The sequence below is a fragment of the Cervus canadensis genome, chromosome 13 (assembly GCF_019320065.1).
Source record: "Cervus canadensis isolate Bull #8, Minnesota chromosome 13, ASM1932006v1, whole genome shotgun sequence".
Taxonomy (NCBI): Eukaryota; Metazoa; Chordata; class Mammalia; order Artiodactyla; family Cervidae; genus Cervus; species Cervus canadensis.
This window is the reverse complement of record NC_057398.1, coordinates 5343226-5360748: the sequence shown is the minus strand read 5'-3', so window position 1 is coordinate 5360748 and position 17523 is coordinate 5343226. Positions and strand designations below refer to the sequence as shown.

At 54.4% G+C, this 17523-nt stretch overlaps 1 protein-coding gene across 1 annotated transcript in view; it reads left to right on the top strand.

The window, feature by feature from the left end:
* PLXNA2 (plexin A2) overlaps positions 1-17523 on the top strand; it is a 228887-nt gene that overhangs the window by 200064 nt on the left and 11300 nt on the right. The window contains exons 18-28 of the mRNA XM_043485126.1: positions 2426-2665; positions 3272-3415; positions 3692-3926; positions 6672-6814; positions 7478-7746; positions 9647-9713; positions 9937-10083; positions 10722-10881; positions 11224-11327; positions 15952-16051; positions 17243-17433. Coding sequence (XP_043341061.1) covers positions 2426-2665; positions 3272-3415; positions 3692-3926; positions 6672-6814; positions 7478-7746; positions 9647-9713; positions 9937-10083; positions 10722-10881; positions 11224-11327; positions 15952-16051; positions 17243-17433 — 1800 coding nt within the window. The remainder of the gene's footprint in view (positions 1-2425; positions 2666-3271; positions 3416-3691; positions 3927-6671; positions 6815-7477; positions 7747-9646; positions 9714-9936; positions 10084-10721; positions 10882-11223; positions 11328-15951; positions 16052-17242; positions 17434-17523) is intronic.

Genomic DNA, 17523 nt, shown 5'->3' with positions numbered 1-17523 from the left:
AAGAAGGAGAGTCGGGTGTCCCCGAGCACCAGCAGTGACCTGCCTGGCGTCTGCAGGCTGCAGCCTAGAGGAAGGGCCTGGGAGTGCATGTCTCCAGCAAGCCGGGCCCGGGAGGGCCTTCCCTTTCAGGGGTGCTGGGAGAGAACCGGGTGTCCCCTCAGCCCTGCCTGGAGCCCACCTCACCCTCAGGCCCCGGCGCTAACCCCCGCCTCTGGGTTTGGAAGCAGCCCCAGGGGGAAGGGCCAGAGCGCAGGCCGCCAAACCCGAAGGAATGTTTGGCAAAGTGCCGATGCAGCGCCAGGCAGGGAGCAAACAGAGGCCTTTTGTCTGGGGGTGATTTGCTCATTCTCAGAGGAGCCTCGTCCAGGGGCACCGGAGCGAGCGGAGAGGAGACGGGGCAGGCGGGGCGGCAGCGCTCGGGCTGGGGGTCTGTCCCATAGAGCCCGGGGTGGGACCCCCAGCTCAGCTCCGCCTGTTTGACAGCACCTCTGTTGCCCCCCTGCCAGGGTGTCCCAGCTGGCATGTGAGAGGGACACTGGGTTCATAGGGGGCTGCTGAGGGGGCCGGCAGAAGGCGGGGTGGGTGCTGCTGTCTGACGGCACAGAGCCCTCCCGAACTGTTGGGTTTAAACTCTTCAGCTCCCCCTGGGAAGGGAGGGTTAAGGCTTGGAGCGCTGACATCATCTCCATGCAAGTGTCCGCTTTTTCTTCCATCTCACACACCGTCTTGTTTTCCGAACGTGAAGCCCGGGCTTGTGTATGTTGGCCGGACACACAACACGTGTGGAGCTGCCAGGACAGCGCGTACTTGAGCAGGGTTCCCACACATGCCCCTGGCGGTTGCTGGGACACCGAGCCTCCCGCAGCCCCAGCAGCTGCAAAGGGCGGGACGGGAGGAGCGGGGAGGGGTCCAGACCGTGCACGGGCCCCGGGGCGGGGTCTCCAGTCGGGCTGCTGCCTGGGCAGCCCCCAGACCAGCCAGGAGAGGAGGGCCAGCTCAGCGAGCTGTTAGCTGGAGACCAGGGCCCCCCAGGAGGAAAGGACATTGTGAACTCAGGGGCGATACCACGGTCACACCTCCATGGACGGCGAAGGGACCCTCAGAGAAGGGAGAGACCTTGACTAGGACATTTAAGGAGGCGAAGGGTCTTTTTCATCCATCACTGTGGTCAGTAAACACTAACTGAACACCTAGTATGTGCTCATCTCCCACAGCATCCCCCATCCCGTCATACACACACACACACGGACACACACACACACGGACACACACACACACATACATAGACACAGATACACACACACATACACCCATACATATACACAGACACACATACACACAGACATATACACCACACACATACACATGGACACATGCACACACATACATAGACACAGATACACACATATTCATACACATACACACATACATAGACACAGATAGACACACATATTCATACATACACACACATAGACACAGATACACACACATATTCATACATACACACGGGCGCACACACACACACACATACACACAGACACAGATAACACACACATACCACACACATATACATGCATACACACATATACACACATACACACACGTGGGCATACACATGCATAGACACACACATATACACATATACACACACGGACACATACACATACATAGACACAGATACACAGACATATACACACATACACACATATGCACACATATGCACACATACATAGACACAAACACACACACATACACGCAGGACACGGCTTCTGTTCTTATCTTTTCCTCAGACGTTCATGCTCCCTCATTCCCAGGCCTTTGCTACTTTGCTCTCTGCCTAGAACTTGATCCTTTACCATCCCCCGTGTCTGGGCAAGTCCTACACATTCTCCAGGTTAAATTTCATTCATTTTTTCCAGAGGAAAGCTCCCGTGAGTCACCCTCACCCTGCCTCAGGCCACGCGCACGCGCGCGTGCACACACACGCACACACAGGCACCCCTAGAGCGCCGGGACTCCCCCATCCCGGCATTTCTCACTCCATCCGTGCCTTTAGCGGTGCCGTGGCCGCTCCTGGGCCCCAGGCCCTCTGCTGGGACCACACTGTGATGCTGGGCAGACCCTTGCCTCCGCCCTGGACGGGGGCCGTCTCACTGATGGCCCAGCTCCTGGGCACAGCGCCTGGCACAGTGTAGGCGCTCACTCAGTGTGGGCGAGTGAAGAAGTGAAGTCAAAACACATCCCTGCCCCTACACACACACAAAAACAAGACCAACCACAACAAAGAATACAATTTCACAGCTCTTCTCCCGAAGCAAGCAGCTCGCTGGAGATGGGCCAGACGAAGCAGGGGGTGGGACGACGGCAATGTGACCCCGCCGTGTCGCCAGCTGGGGGCTGGAACTCTGCGCTCTGGGCCCCTTAGGTGTGCAAAGTTGTGAACACCACCACCCTGACCTGCCTGGCACCCTCGCTGACCACGGACTATCGGCCTGGCCTGGACACCGTGGAGCGGCCAGACGAGTTTGGATTTGTCTTTAACAACGTCCAGTCCTTGCTGATTTACAACGACACCAAGTTCATCTACTACCCCAACCCGACCTTTGAGCTGCTCAGCCCTACTGGAGTCTTGGACCAAAAGCCAGGATCCCCCATCATTCTGAAGGTAGGAGCACGGGGAGGCCAGACCACCCCCCTCCCGTCCCAGCCTCGTCTCCCTCCAGTGCACACAGGCTTGCATCGCTGTCAGCGCCCTGTGAAGGGAGCTCAGACATAGATACAGACCCACTGAGTGACATTATCTTGAGCTTGGGATTCTCAAGGAACCCTGGAATATTTCTGTGTTCTTGCGGACGTTGGGCCCAAAAAGTCTTGCAGTGCATTGGAAGCAACCATGTCCTTTATTGACCTCATCCGTGGCCACCATAACTGCCCTCAAATGTGAGGAGGTCACAGTCCCTGGGTGCCATCTATCCAAGGGTGTGTGACTCCACCGCTTTCATTTCTCAGCCCTGCAGCCTCCCCTGGAACTGTTTGCTGTTTGCCTGCTCCTTCCTCTTTTTACCACTGTCTCCTTGCCTTTCATCCTCTCCTCCCTTTCTTTTCTCTTTTCCTCTCTAAATTGTGGCCGTTGGATGTCCTCTCCGATGGAATCCCTCTTTGGCTTTTGCATTGCTGCCCTTACCCTCTCTCTTTCATCTCTTCTTAAATAGGCAATTAACTTCTGTGTGCATGTATCAATTATTCCTAATAAGATTGCTATTCTCTGCAGGGCAAAAATCTTTGCCCTCCTGCCTCTGGAGGTGCCAAACTCAACTACACAGTGCTGATTGGGGAGACCCCATGTGCTGTCACCGTGTCCGAGACGCAGCTCCTCTGCGAGCCTCCCAACCTCACGGGGCAGCACAAGGTCATGGTGAGTGGACCTTCCTCTTGTTCTTTCTTCCCTCTTCGCCTTGCATGGATAATCTATTGTAGCAAAAGGGTTTTCGACCTCCTCCATGTGTCCTCATCTCAAGGTTCTATATTAAAATGGATAGGAGCAGAGAACACAAGAAAAGAAAGGCAGGCGGTCAGCAGGAAGTTGTTTGGTCTTCAGACTGCACTGTGTGGTTGTGGTTGCTCCTGTCCTTTCTGAAACAAGAAGGACCGGACGGCCTGACAGCATCTGTGTGCGTGTGTCCACGTCCAGGTCCACGTGGGTGGGATGGTGTTCTCACCCGGCTCCGTGAGTGTCATCTCGGACAGCTTGCTGACCCTGCCCGCCATCGTGAGCATCGCGGCAGGGGGCAGCCTCCTGCTCATCATTGTCATCATCGTGCTCATCGCCTACAAACGCAAGTCTCGAGAGAACGACCTCACTCTCAAGCGGCTCCAAATGCAGATGGACAACCTGGAGTCCCGCGTGGCCCTGGAGTGTAAGGAAGGTAAGTGGGGACGTTCCTTCGCTTCTAGAACCGCTTTCCTCACCAGCCTTATTCCCTTCCTTCTCTGAGACACCTCTCATCTTTCCTCTGGTCTCATCCACCCCAAGCCATCAAGCTCCGTTTTGACCTCTGTTTTCCTTTGAACGTCCTTTGCTCTCGGGGCCAGAGAAGTCCTATTGAAATGCACGCAGTGAGGCCCCAGGTCTGACCGCATTATTCTGTCTTGCTGTGCCCTGGCTCGTCCCACAATCTGGCCACCTTCCTCTCTTTCTTGGGGCAGTGGGTGGCACTCAGTGCCCCCACAGGCAGAGCCTCCTGGGCCCTGCGGCCTCGGACTCTAGATCCCCACGTGGCAATGGCTCCTTTCGCCTGGCCGCCCTCGGAGCAGCAGAAAAGGCAGGCGAGCACGCCCCCCTCCTGCCCATCCCCTCCCCCAGGACACTGTCCCCCCCGTGCTGCAGGCTGAGCCTCTGAAGGCCAGGCGCAGGGCATCTCAGAGTGTGACGGTGGAGACTGTGCTTCCCCCGTCTCCCAGGCCACCGCCGCTGCCAGCTGACTAGCATACCTGGTGTCCCCTCGGGCTGAGGACCTGGCAGACTCTGGGTAAACATCTCAGTTAGGAATCAGAACACTCCTCCTTTTACTGCAAGCTTCAAGATCAGAACAAGCCCCCTGTGGGATGACAGGGAGGAGCTGGGCTGGGAGAGTGGACCCTGGCTCCTCCCTCTACCAGGGCTGGGGCGGCGAGGAGGGCCATCAAGGGGAAGCCCCTGCTGGCCAAGGGCCTGGCTGGCAGGGCACCCTAAGGCTGGGTTTGGTGGCATTCTCAGTTTTGTGTGTGTGTGAGAGAGTGAAAATATATATAACATACAATTTACCATTTAACTTTCTAATCTCTATACCCTAGTGCTCTCCCCTCCAGTTCAGAGGCATTGCATGCATGTATGTGTGCAAGCAAGTGTGCATGCTCAGTCACTTGAGTTGTGTCTAACTCTTTGCGACCCCAGGGAATGCAGCCCACCAGGCTCCTCTGTTCACGGGATTCTCCAGGCAAAAATACTGGAGTGGGTTGTCATTTCCTCCTCCAGGGGATCTTCCCAACCCAGGGATTGAACCCAGGGATATCTTATGTCTCCTGTGGCAGGTGGGTTCTTTACCACTAGTCCCACCTGGGAAACTCCTCAGAGGTATTAAGCACATTCAGAATATTGTGCAACCACACCCACCATCCGTCTCCAGACCTCCCTCACTTTCCCCAGCTGAAACTCTGTGCTCACGAAACAATCATTCCTCTTCCTCCTCTCCCTTTGGCCCTTCTGCTTTCTGTCTCCAGGACTCTGGCTGCTCTGGGCACGTCACATAGACGGCGTCATACAGGATTTGTCCTTTTCTGTCTAGTTTATTTCACTTGGCATCATGTCTTCAAGGTTCATCCATGTTGTAGCACGTGACAGAGTTTCATTCCTTGTTAAGGTTGGATAATTGTTCATTAGGTGTATAAACCACATTTTGTTGATCAGCTTATCTGTCAATGGCCATTTGGGTTGTTTCCACCTTTTGGTATCATGAATAATGCTGCTATGAATGTGAGTGTACAAGTATCTACTCAAGTCCCTGCTTTCAGTTCTTGTGGGCATGTATGTCAGAGAGGAATTGCTGGGTCATGGGATAAAAATTCTCTGTTTAGCTTTTTGAGGAATCATCAATTTGGTTTCCAGAGAAGGGGTGCCAGTTTACATTTCCTCCAACAAGACACGAAGGTTTGAGTTTTCCCACATCCTTGTCAGCACTTGTTATTTTCCATTATTTACATTAGCCATGCTCATGGGTGGCGCTTCCCTGATGACCCTAGTCTCAAAGAACCCGCCTGCCAATGCAGGAGACATAAGAGATGCAGGTTCAACCCCCAGCTGGGAAGATCCCTTGGAGACAGGCACAGCAGCCCACTCCGGTCTTCACGGGAAATCCTATGAACAGCGGGCTCTGGCGGGCTGTAATCCACAGGGTCACAAAGAGTCGGACATGACCAAAGTGACTTTGCACGCACGCACACTGATACGTATGAAGTGGTATCTCCTGGTGGTTTTGATTTTCATTTTCCCCCACCGTCTTTGCATCTTGATTTATTCTTTTGCTGGGAAAAGGGGAGCAAAGCAGCCTATTCAGCTCTTTGTTTGATCCGCTCAACCAGTCTCTCACCTATCTCCCGCATCTGTGTCACCTGTATGACCCAAGTCACGTGGGCTTCCTTTGCTTTAAGAGCATGTGTAATACATAGAAAGAAAATTCAAAATTATAGATAAGCAGAGAGGAAGCAATGGGCTTCCCTGGGGGCTCAGCAGTAAGGAATCCACCTGCAGAGATGCAGTTTCAATCCCTGGGTTGAGAAGGTTCCCCTGGAGAAGAGAATGGCAACCCACTCTAGTATTCCTGTCTGGAAAATCCCATGGACAGAGGAGCCTGGTGGGTCACAGTCCGTGGAGATGGAAACAGTCAGACACGACTTTGCGACTAAAGACATACACACATAGAGGAGGAAACGGTATAGAAATCACCCGTATTCCCACCACCTAAGAAAGGCAGTCTGGAGCTCTCTCACTCCCTCTGGAGGTGCACGCCTGTAACCCCACACACGCCCCATCTCTGCACCCCAGCCCTTCCCTCCTCCTTCACAAACGTCTCTGCCTCTCCCCTCCCCTGTCTGTTCCCCTCCTGAGTCTCCCTGTCTCCTCTGTACCTTCCCAGCTTTTGCCGAGCTCCAGACAGACATCAACGAGCTGACCAGTGACCTGGACCGCTCAGGAATCCCCTACCTGGACTATCGGACCTACGCTATGCGCGTCCTGTTCCCGGGCATCGAGGACCATCCCGTCCTGCGTGAGCTGGAGGTAACACCTGCCTCCCTCGCCCAGTTGCCCACTGGGGACCTGGGGCCTGGGTTTCCTAGGAAACACCCCGCAGCTAGGAGGGTCTGGAGTGAGGAGCAGAAATCGCCTGTAGAAGCACCAGCACCACAGGGACATTTCCGAACAGGAAACTCATGGCCAAGGGGGTACCCAGGTTCTTCAGGATGATTCCAGGGGAAGGCTGGCTGTCGTTCTTTAATTAATAACTGAATTAATTAAGATTCGGCCTCATTTCCAAGTGGATTTGAGGTGGCTTAAGGAAAGACCCATGATTCTGTGAGGTTTGCCCATTCATTTCTCAGTCTGTTTTATGAAAGATAGTAAGTACATCACGGCAGAGGAGATGGAGGAGAGGGGAGTAAACCCAGTTAGTCTGATGGGGTAGCTCCTGTTGTGTTGGATCCTTGACGCAATCGGATGTATAGCATCCTCTCTGGAGCCCAACCCTCTGAACCCACCAGGAGGTCAGAGCAGACCGCAGACCTCAGAGACCAGCCATTCCTGCCTCTCCAGGGTGGGGTGGCTATCGTCTCATGGAGAGAGTCCTAGAGCTGGTGTCGTCATCAGCTGAGACACCCCCCCCACCCCAGCTCCCGGGGAGCGGGAAGCCCGTCCTCTGAGGCCATGCCCGCCCCCCGCCCCCAGGTGCAGGGCAACGGGCAGCAGCACGTGGAGAAGGCCCTGAAGCTCTTCGCGCAGCTCATCAACAACAAGGTGTTCCTGCTGACCTTCATCCGCACCCTGGAGCTTCAGCGTAGCTTCTCCATGCGGGACCGCGGCAATGTGGCCTCGCTCATCATGACGGGCCTGCAGGGCCGCCTGGAGTACGCTACCGACGTGCTCAAGCAGCTGCTGTCCGACCTCATCGACAAGAACCTGGAAAACAAGAACCACCCCAAGCTGCTGCTCCGGAGGTCAGACCTGCGCCCCGGGGCTGGGGAGGCAGCCGGTGTCTGAACTGGACGTGGTGCGGGGCGGGGCTGGGAGGCAGCTGGCATCTGAACCGGACGTGGTGGGGGGCGGCGCCCCTCCCCAGGAAAGCCTGTGTCCCTGCAGCGTCCAGTGCAGAGCCTCACCTTCCCTTCCCCGGGCAGCTGGGCCGTATCTGCAGGGGCTGGATGTCCAGTGCATCTCAGCCTGGATCCCAGCGCCGGCCACTGGCTCGTCGTGAGGCCTGGGACCAGTGGTGCAGCGTCTCTGCTATTTAGCCCCCTCATGAACAAAATGACACTCATCACCAAGTCTTTCTCCCTCCCCCTGTATCTCAGGTTTCACTGTCCAATGCCGTAGCGTATGTGGCCATTCATTAAAATGAGATAAAATCTGAGATTCAGTCCCTCCGTTGCACTTGCCACATCTCGAGGGCTCGGGGCCACAAGTGGCCACCATGTTGGAGACGCAGCAGCGGCTGTTCTCGTCCCTGGAGAAGGTCTCCCTTCAGCACCCAGCTAAGGGTTTGGTGCGGCCTGTGCCTTCAACGCCCAGCTTCCGGCATCTGAATCACCAGCACCTCCCACCAGCCCCTCCCCAGTTGCCATTTTCCTGGCAGGGAAGAGGGTCAGAGACCTTGACATCCATCCCCCGAGCCCACCGTCTCTGGAGGCCCCGGGGATCCAGCACAGCTTTGGAACCACCTCCACGTCACCGCCTCCTCCGTAGCCTTCTCCTAGCAAGGTCTCAGGCTTCCAGACCCCACGTGGGGTGAGGGGGTAGGAAGAGTGGCGTTGTGTTATGAATACAGAGCCCCCATTCTGCCAATCTGAGCATTAGAAACTCTCATTAAGAACTGTTGTATTTAAATTAGAGCTAATCTCAGGCACAATGCAGGGTGAGGAGGCTGGGAGGAGCCTGGGGAGAAAGCTACAATTTCTTCTGCCTTTGTCACTCTCTGCCAGGCCCGGGGTTGCTGAGCCACCCTGGCAAGTGCCTGGGATTTACTGCGACCAGAGGGTATAATTTGCACCACGTGCAGGGAGTTAAAGTCCTCCTCCAGCATCCTCATCCCTGAGGGTCTGTCAGAGCCGCTTTGTTCCTTCCCGTGTCCCCAGAGCTGCGGCCTGGGATGGGCGTGGGGGCTGGGGAGGAGCGGCAAAGCAAAGGGGCAAGGCTCGCAGAAGCAGACCCCCGTTAGCTCAGCGCTCACGCACACGGTTCTCTCTGTGAGGGGCCGGGTCCAGACCCGTGTGTCAGCAGTGATGACAGTCCCGGTCCAGGCACTCAGCACTTTTTGTATATTGACTCATTCAACCTTGACAACAACCCTGTGGGATATGATGACGACAGTGGTGGTGGTTATTATTCTTAATTGTGGTTGTTATTATTATGATTAATTCCCCATTTAGAAATGGGGAAACTGAATCCAGAGAAAGGGAAACGACTTACTCGAGATCACAGAGCCAGTCCATGGCAGAGTCGAGATTTGAACTCAGTCTGAGTCTGAGTGTTCGGAGGGGCAGGTATCAGGGGCCTTCTAGACATGCATATAAAGTATTCAGACCAGGCAGGAAACCTCAGAGGGACTGAGAAACTGTATGTATCCCCCTGAGGCCAGAAGAGGGCTGGAGGATGGTGTCCTTGGCACCTGCGTCTGTAGACCCAGAGTGCCACTCCATTCTCCCTGGAAATTGAGGCTCAGAAAGCAGAAGCCTCTGGCCCAAGGCCTCGTGTCTTGCTACTGGGGTGAAGTCGGGATAGGACGCAGCGTCCTGGCTCCCAGCCCTGGGTTCTCTTGGGCCACAGTCCACCCAAAGAGCCAGGCACCCTCTTGGCGAGCCCTCCATAAAGGACTGCCGCTCATCCCCTCTCCCTCCCCAGGACAGAGTCTGTGGCAGAGAAAATGCTGACCAATTGGTTTGCCTTCCTCCTGCACAAGTTCCTGAAGGTGAGAATGGGGGTTGGTCAGGGACTAGAGGTGAGAGTGGGATGGGGGAGCTGCCCCTCTGAGCCTGGTCTTCAGGGCTGCATGGATGCCCCGCCCGCCTCCCCATTTGGAGCAGGAACCTACCTGGCCAGGTGCCCCCAAACCACGCGGGCCTAGGAGCAGGGTCAGGAGAGGGAGGGAGGGAGGCTGGGGCCCCGCCGCCCACACCCGCCCGTGCCCGCAGGAGTGCGCCGGGGAGCCGCTGTTCATGCTATACTGCGCCATCAAGCAGCAGATGGAGAAGGGCCCCATCGACGCCATCACGGGCGAGGCGCGCTACTCGCTGAGCGAGGACAAGCTCATCCGGCAGCAGATCGACTACAAGACCCTGGTGAGGAGGCGGGGAGCCCAGCGGGACAGCACAGACCTCCTGCTTCTGAACCCCACCCCAGCCTCTGGCGACAATGCCAGCCTGAGGGCTCAGCAGCGAGGCCGGGAGACCCGCCTGGGGCCAGTGCGGGCCCAGGGTCCCAGGGGTGTGCACGCCAGCCTGAGCTCCTCTTCCCCCATCTCATTGGGTGGACCCAAAGAGCTCAGATTGCCTCAGTTTACCCTAGATCGCCCAGCATCGGGCCTGGGGAAGTTGGCATGATGGGGAAGAAGTGTGCTAATTTCTAGTGTAGAGACTTCAGGGAGGCGGGAGGTCAGCCCACCTGGAGCCACCAGGTTTATCCTTAAAGGTTTAGCCTTAGGACGCCTGGACCCAGGATGGCAGCCTCCCCGAAGCCATCCGGGGCTATTGGGTGGAGTCCTGGTTCTTTGAGGAGTAGAGGAGTGGGCAGAGGACTCAGGTTGCCATCGGCAGATGGCTGGAAGGTGGGGAAACTGAGACGCAGACAGAGAGATGCTCTTTCTCCCGTGAGGAGGAGGAGGAGCCTGGGTAAGAGAAGGTCCCGGGGCTGCACTCCCCACCCTCAAATGACATCTTCAACTCACATCCCGCCCCCCACCCTCGATCACCACCTGCAGATTCTGAACTGCGTCAACCCTGACAACGAGAACAGCCCGGAGATCCCAGTGAAGGTGTTAAACTGTGACACCATCACGCAGGTCAAGGAGAAGATCCTCGATGCAGTCTACAAGAACGTGCCCTACTCCCAGCGGCCCAGGGCTGTGGACATGGACTTGGGTAGGAGCCCTGGCCTTGGTGGCGCCGGGGCTGGGGGGCCGGGCTGGGAAGATGGGACGCCCTGCCCAGCGGATGGCCCTTCCCAGGGGCCTGGGTGGGTCCCCCCGCCCAGGCGCGGGCCGGGTGAAACACTTCTCCCAGGGCGCTGCCTGCTGAGACACGGCCGCCTCTAGGCGGCTCCTCGCAGCCTTGCCCCCACGGAGCCCTGGACGTCTTACGTGCTGTCATTGCCAGCGCTTTGTCATTGTGCTTGCGGAGCCGGGGTCGCCAGGCCCCCAGAGAACGCCCAGTGGGGCGGTCCCGCCCCCGCCCCTCACACTGCTGCCCGCCCCCTCCTCCCAGAGTGGCGACAAGGCCGGATCGCCAGGGTCGTGCTACAGGATGAGGACATCACGACCAAGATCGAGGGCGACTGGAAGAGGCTGAACACGCTCATGCACTATCAGGTGAGGGGCCTTTGCGCCAGGGACCCGGGTCCTCCCGAAGTGCCCCCTCCCTCTAAGGTTCGTTCTAAGGTCCTGAAAGAGTTTTCCTGTCGCCCCCATCAACCAGGGAATCCCTGGTAGCTCAGCTGGTAAAGAATCTGCCTGCAATGTGGGGGACCCTGGTTCAATTCCTGGGTCGGGAAGATCCCTTGGAGAAGGGATGGGCTACACACTCTAATATTCTTGGACTTCCCTGTTGGCTCAGCTGGTAAAGAATCTACTTGCTAGGCAGGAGATTTGGGTTCAATTCCTGGGTCAGGAAGATCTCCCAGAGAAAGGAACAGCTACCCACTCCAGGATTCTTGCCTGGAGAATCCCATGGACTGTAGGAGCCGCGACATCCCATGGGATCATAAAAAGTCAGACACGAGTGAGCGACTAAGCACAGCACAGCACATTTCCCGTAGCTCCTCCCTGAGTCCAGAGCGGTGATTCTCAGCCCTGGCTGCTGATTAGAATTACTGGGGGATGTAAAAACACGCGTGTCCAGACTCATCCTGAGAAACGGACTTAAGTGGTCTGGGGTCTGGTGGGACTTTCCCATCCCATACAGAGTGTAGCTCTTCTCATGCAGAAAAATTGCATCTTTTAAGGACAGGTTCAGAGGTGTCTGCCACTTTCTCTGACTTCTGACTAATGCGGCTTACCTTCCACTTCGCGCCTGCAACGAAGCAGGGAATTGAGTCTTAGTTTCTGCCGCTTACCAGCTGGTGTCCTTAGGGAAGCTGCTTAAGCTCTCTCGCTCTTCTCATCTGTAAAATGGAGTTAATGGTGATCCCTGCCCCATGAAGTGGTGAATAGACTGAATATAGTAGGTAGAGCATTCAGCGCACCGGCAGACACACTAAAAGAACAGTCAGAAAAGAAAAATCCCAGCAAAAGAACAAAAGATGCAAGGGGTGTCAACTCTCACTCTGCTGGCTTCTCAGGGTAACCGCTCACAGCTGGGGTCTCTGTAAGATTAAGCACAGGTAGGCTGGTTGGGATTCGAAAAAAATACTAAAATAGAAGCTGGAAAGGAGAGTCAGTGAGGGAAAGTAAACCAACCAGAGGAAGCGCCTTGGGCTGCAGGACGCTGTGGGACTGCTTGATTAATAACATCACCCTCTGTCCCTGCCTCACGCAGGGAGGGTGTGTAGGGACTGGCATGCTGGGCTCTCACGCACTGAGGTGCCAAGGGCCGGGAGGCTGGGGGTCCTAAAGGCCAGCAGGACCTGGCTGGGAGCCTCTCAGGGCACACAGAAAGCTGGGGGGCAGAAACCCCAAAACAGCCCTTTCCAGGCTCCATCCTCCTAACGGACTTGCCTTCGCCATGCTGACACTTGGCCTGGACCCCACCCTAAATGGAGAGCGAGCGTGTGGTACAGGGGGAAGAGAAGAGGATTTGTGAGCGCTATTTAAACCCCTGCTTCCCCACTCACTGGTGACATGACTTTAATCTCCCTGAACCCTGAGCTCCTCATGAGTAAATGGAGACACAGTCCCGAATTGCGAATGTGGTTGGGAGTGTTAGAAACCACAGATGAGGTTTACCAGGATGTATGTACCTCTCCATAGTAGCTGTTGATCCCGCCCCACCCCCGCTTCACACTGTGCTGAACGCATCCTGTAGCACGGTTGTAATGAACCAATTAGAACCGAAGAAGAAGGTGCAAGAGAAAAGAGCATTATGCTCCCAATTTATGTTTCTCGAAGGCAGCGATGGCGCTGCTCTTCTGTCTTTGGTGCCCTGATGCTTATTAGTGGGCTGTCTGTCCTATGACTCCCAATCAGAAGAACGGAATATTCTTTACTTACAGTGTTCATCACACAGAGCACTTTCAATTCCCCGATGTCATTTATCATTCATGTATTCATTCATTCCTCAAATATTTACTGAGATTTACTTTGTGCGAGGTACTTCCCACATGCTAGCCCTGAGTGACAGGGGACAAGAGGGATTATTCTTCCCTTTGACAGATGATGATGATGGTGGTCATGGTGATGATGGTGGTGATGATGATGATGGGGATGATGTGGTGACAATGGTGGTGATGGTGAAGATGGTGCTGATGATGGTGGTGATGTGATGATGATGGTGATGATGGTGATGAAGATGATAGTGATGATGGTGAAGATGATGAAGATGATGGTGATGATGGTGATGATGTGATTATGGTAGTGATGGTGAAGATTATGGTGATGATGGTGATGGTGGTGATGATGTGATGATTATGGTGATGATGATGAAGATGATGGTGATGATGGTGAAGATGATGGTGATGGTGATGATGGTGATGTGATGATGATGATGGTGGTAATGGTGAAGATGATGGTGATGATGGTGAAGATGGTGATGATGTGATTATGGTAGTGATGGTGAAGATTATGGTGATGATGGTGATGGTGATGATGGTGATGATGTTGAAGACGATGGTGGTGATGGTGATGATATTCATAGTAACAACAGTAACCCCAGCATTTACTGAGTCTCACTGGGCACTGCTCTCCACCTTTACTCACTAACACCTTTAATCTTCACAACAAACCTAGACACAATTATTATCCCCTTTGACAAATGAGACAATTGAGGCACAGAGAGCTTAAGTGACTTTCCCAAAGCCATGTCGCTAGTAAGTGCAGAGACAAGGTCAGACCCAACCAGGCATCTTGATCACACCTTTGCATCATGTGTTGGTCAAGAGAAAAACTGGACACTAAGGACAGGAGAGATTTAGTGATGAGACTGGGAACTGAGTTGAACTGTGGTCATTCCAGTCACCTTGTGAATCTCTCTTTAGGTGACAACAAGCCATAAATGATAACACAATCCATTCTCCCTGGGAGAATAAACCCTTAACCCTGCCAGGTGTTCAAGTATCACTTCTAGGATGCTAGTTGCAGAGTTCCTGAAAGACTGAGGTGGCGAGTTCCTCCTCCATGTCAGTCCTGGTGCAAGCTGCCCGCAGTCCACAGAGCTGCCCCCGCTGGGAAGTAACGATGCCTTGGCATCTTCCAGGCACTGTGAAGAGCCCTGGACCCTGCAGCTTTACGCCATCAAGTCAAAGCATTGCCCTCTTGTTACCCTCCCAGGAGTCAAAGGTCCTTGGAGCCCCTACAGGAGAAAAATCTGCATAACCTTAATTAACAAAGAGATTTTTAAAAACTTCCTGGGCTCCCGCAGATTTATAGGGAGGGTGAAATTAAACACCACTGCTAAAACTGGCTATCAGGGAATCTCGTTAGCACTAATGTTCATTTATAGTTTGACTTCCCAACATTTAATTCTTTTTTGGTGGGAGAGAGGGACTGACAATTTAAGACCTAGAAAGATGGTTTTACGACTGGTGCAGCTATAAATCAAACTTATAAAGTTCATAAAAATTGTTAAAATAAAAAATGGTTTAATAGGAATGTTTTATGGTCCATAACATTATTATAGCTGTTTTATTCCCTCTGCGTTAGGGGTTTAATTGGATCGCCACAATTCTGGGGATTCTCGGTTTTTATTGGATGGAGGGTAATCTTAAATCAAAATGGCCCCAAATGTCTTCAATATGGCGCCTCATTTATCAGCCGTCGCCCTGCAGGCTGGGTGCTGAGCCTCAGTACCCTCACAGAGGACACGCAGACACCTTCTTTCTCTCTTGAGTCCCCTGGAGCAGCTGCCCTCTGGGGAAGCTCCTCAAGGTGGCTGAACCATTTTAGGGCCCAGGCCAAAAGGAAATCAGAGCCAAAGGGAAAAATGGGCTCCAGACCAGGGTGTCTTGAAACAAAATCCCGAATTAGAATTCGATGAGAAGAACATGTGCTGTGGAACCCGACAGCCTGGTGACCAATTTCGGCTCCATCGTATGTGAAGCGTGTGACCTTGAAGGCAGAGGCTCAGCCGCTCAGGGCTTCAGTTCCTCCTCTGTAAAATGGGGACAGTCATACGTAACTGAAGGCAGGCTGGGCTACCCCAGCTCCCTCTAACAGAAACACAAGGCAAACCACCTGGATAACTTTACATTTTTTCACTAGTCACATTTAAAAAGTAAAGATGAGCAGATGAACGCAATGTTAATAGTGTTGTCTCTAACACCACTGATCTAAAATAATTGTCATTGAAACACATAATCAACGTCAACATTATTATTTTTTTTTTTTAGTTCTACCACTTTATTGCTACCAACCCATTTCCCTCCACCCTCATGCACACATGCTCAGTCATGTAACCCCATGGACTTCAGCCCGCCAGACTCCTCTGTCCATGGGCTTTTCCAGGCAAGAATACTGGAGTGGGTTGCCATTTCCTTCTCCCAACGTCAACATTGTTAATGAGACAGTTTGTACACCTTTATTCAGGCTCGGTCATTGAAATTCGTGTGTCTTGTACATTTATAGCATACCTGAGCGCGAACACTTACAGGGGATCTCACTTTGGTCTAGTCGGATTGTAAGAGTCCAACAGCTACCATACCGAATAGGAGCAATGATTATTCCTAGCACTCCTCACCTCCTCACCCTCTACCCTACCTGTTCCATCAGCTTCTAGAAGCATCGACAATTCCATTTCCCAAGGTACCGACAGCCACCCGAAGTGTCTCTCTCGTATCCCCCTCAGGTGTCAGACAGATCGGTGGTGGCCCTGGTCCCCAAGCAGACCTCCTCCTACAACATCCCCGCCTCCGCCAGCATCTCCCGGACGTCCATCAGCAGATACGGTGAGGACCGGAGATGCAGCCTGGGCGGCCAGCGGCGTCTCCTGTGACTCCAGGGGCTGCTCCCCACCCCTGCTGACAGTGGGAGGCCTGTGCCGCCGCTGCGGCTGGCCTGCAATCAAAGGAGGCTGGGACGGCCCATCTCCTCGGGGCTGTGGTACCAGGCAGCACCATGAATCTTTCCTTCAATAGCCCAGGTCTGATGGAGGAGCCTGAAGGGCCCAGAACTAGGGAGGCCCTTGTGGGGGACGTTCACAGAACCCAGTCCCAGTGTGTGCTTACTGTCCTGACTGAATCATTAACAACGTCCCCCTTTAGCCCCCGGTGATACGGACCAAATAACTTCCCTGGTGGCGCAGATGGTAAAGAATCTGCCCGCAATGCGGGAGACCCAGGTTCGATTCCCTGGGTCTGGAAGATCCCCTGGAGAAGGAAATGGCAACCCGCTCCAGTATTCTTGCCTGGAGAATCCCATGGACAGAGGAGCTGGGAGGGCTACAGTCTATGGGGTCGCAAAGAGTCGGGCATGGCTGAGCGACTAACGCTTTCGCTTCACTTTCCCTCTGGCTCTCAGGAGTGCCCCGATGTGGGCGTGCGGTTGGCCACCCCAGCCCTTCCACCCCTGCGTGCTGGGCCCCCGGTGCCCTCTGGGAATGAGGTTGAGGAGTTTCAGGTTCTCGTGCTGTTTCCTCTAGTTCTGGGTGGCGCTCGGCTTCAAGCGGTCCGGCCAAAGGACCCCTCAGGCCTGAAGCCAGCAGCTGCAGGAGGGGCCTGTATTCCGGGCCCTAAGTAAGAAGGAGCCTTGACTCCCGAGGGGGAGCGTTTCCGTTCACAGACCCTTAGCGTCCACACTTCAAGCAAAGCCCCTGTGAGAATATCTGGTTGACATTCCACCTATTGATTGGTCTTTGCTGGAAGCATCAGGAAAGGATGTACTCTTGTATTCCCCAGGGCCACTCCAGCTCACAGAATTTCTAGATCCTTATTTTGGCAAAATGATTTCAGGGTGTCCTCACACCAGCCAAGGATCCCTAAAATAACCCACCAAATCTGAAACCCCAAGGGCGCTCCCTTCAGATCAAAACCGGCTTGTTCTTAGTGAGGGCAGCAGGTGGGTGGGGATACTAAAAGGATTCTCCCAGCAAGGATGAGGAAATAGTCACTCACAGGCCTCCGCCGCCTCCTTCCCCTCAGACTCCTCCTTCAGGTACACAGGCAGCCCCGACAGCCTGCGGTCTCGGGCCCCCATGATCACCCCGGATCTGGAGAGCGGGGTCAAGGTGTGGCATCTGGTGAAGAACCACGACCACGGGGACCAGAAGGAGGGGGACCGGGGCAGCAAGATGGTGTCTGAGATCTACCTGACCCGGCTGCTGGCCACCAAGGTAACAGCCCCTGCTCTGCCCTGGCCCAGGGAGGGTACCTCAGAGACGTGTCCTGCCCCAACCCCTACCCGGCCCACGGCATAGGAAGGA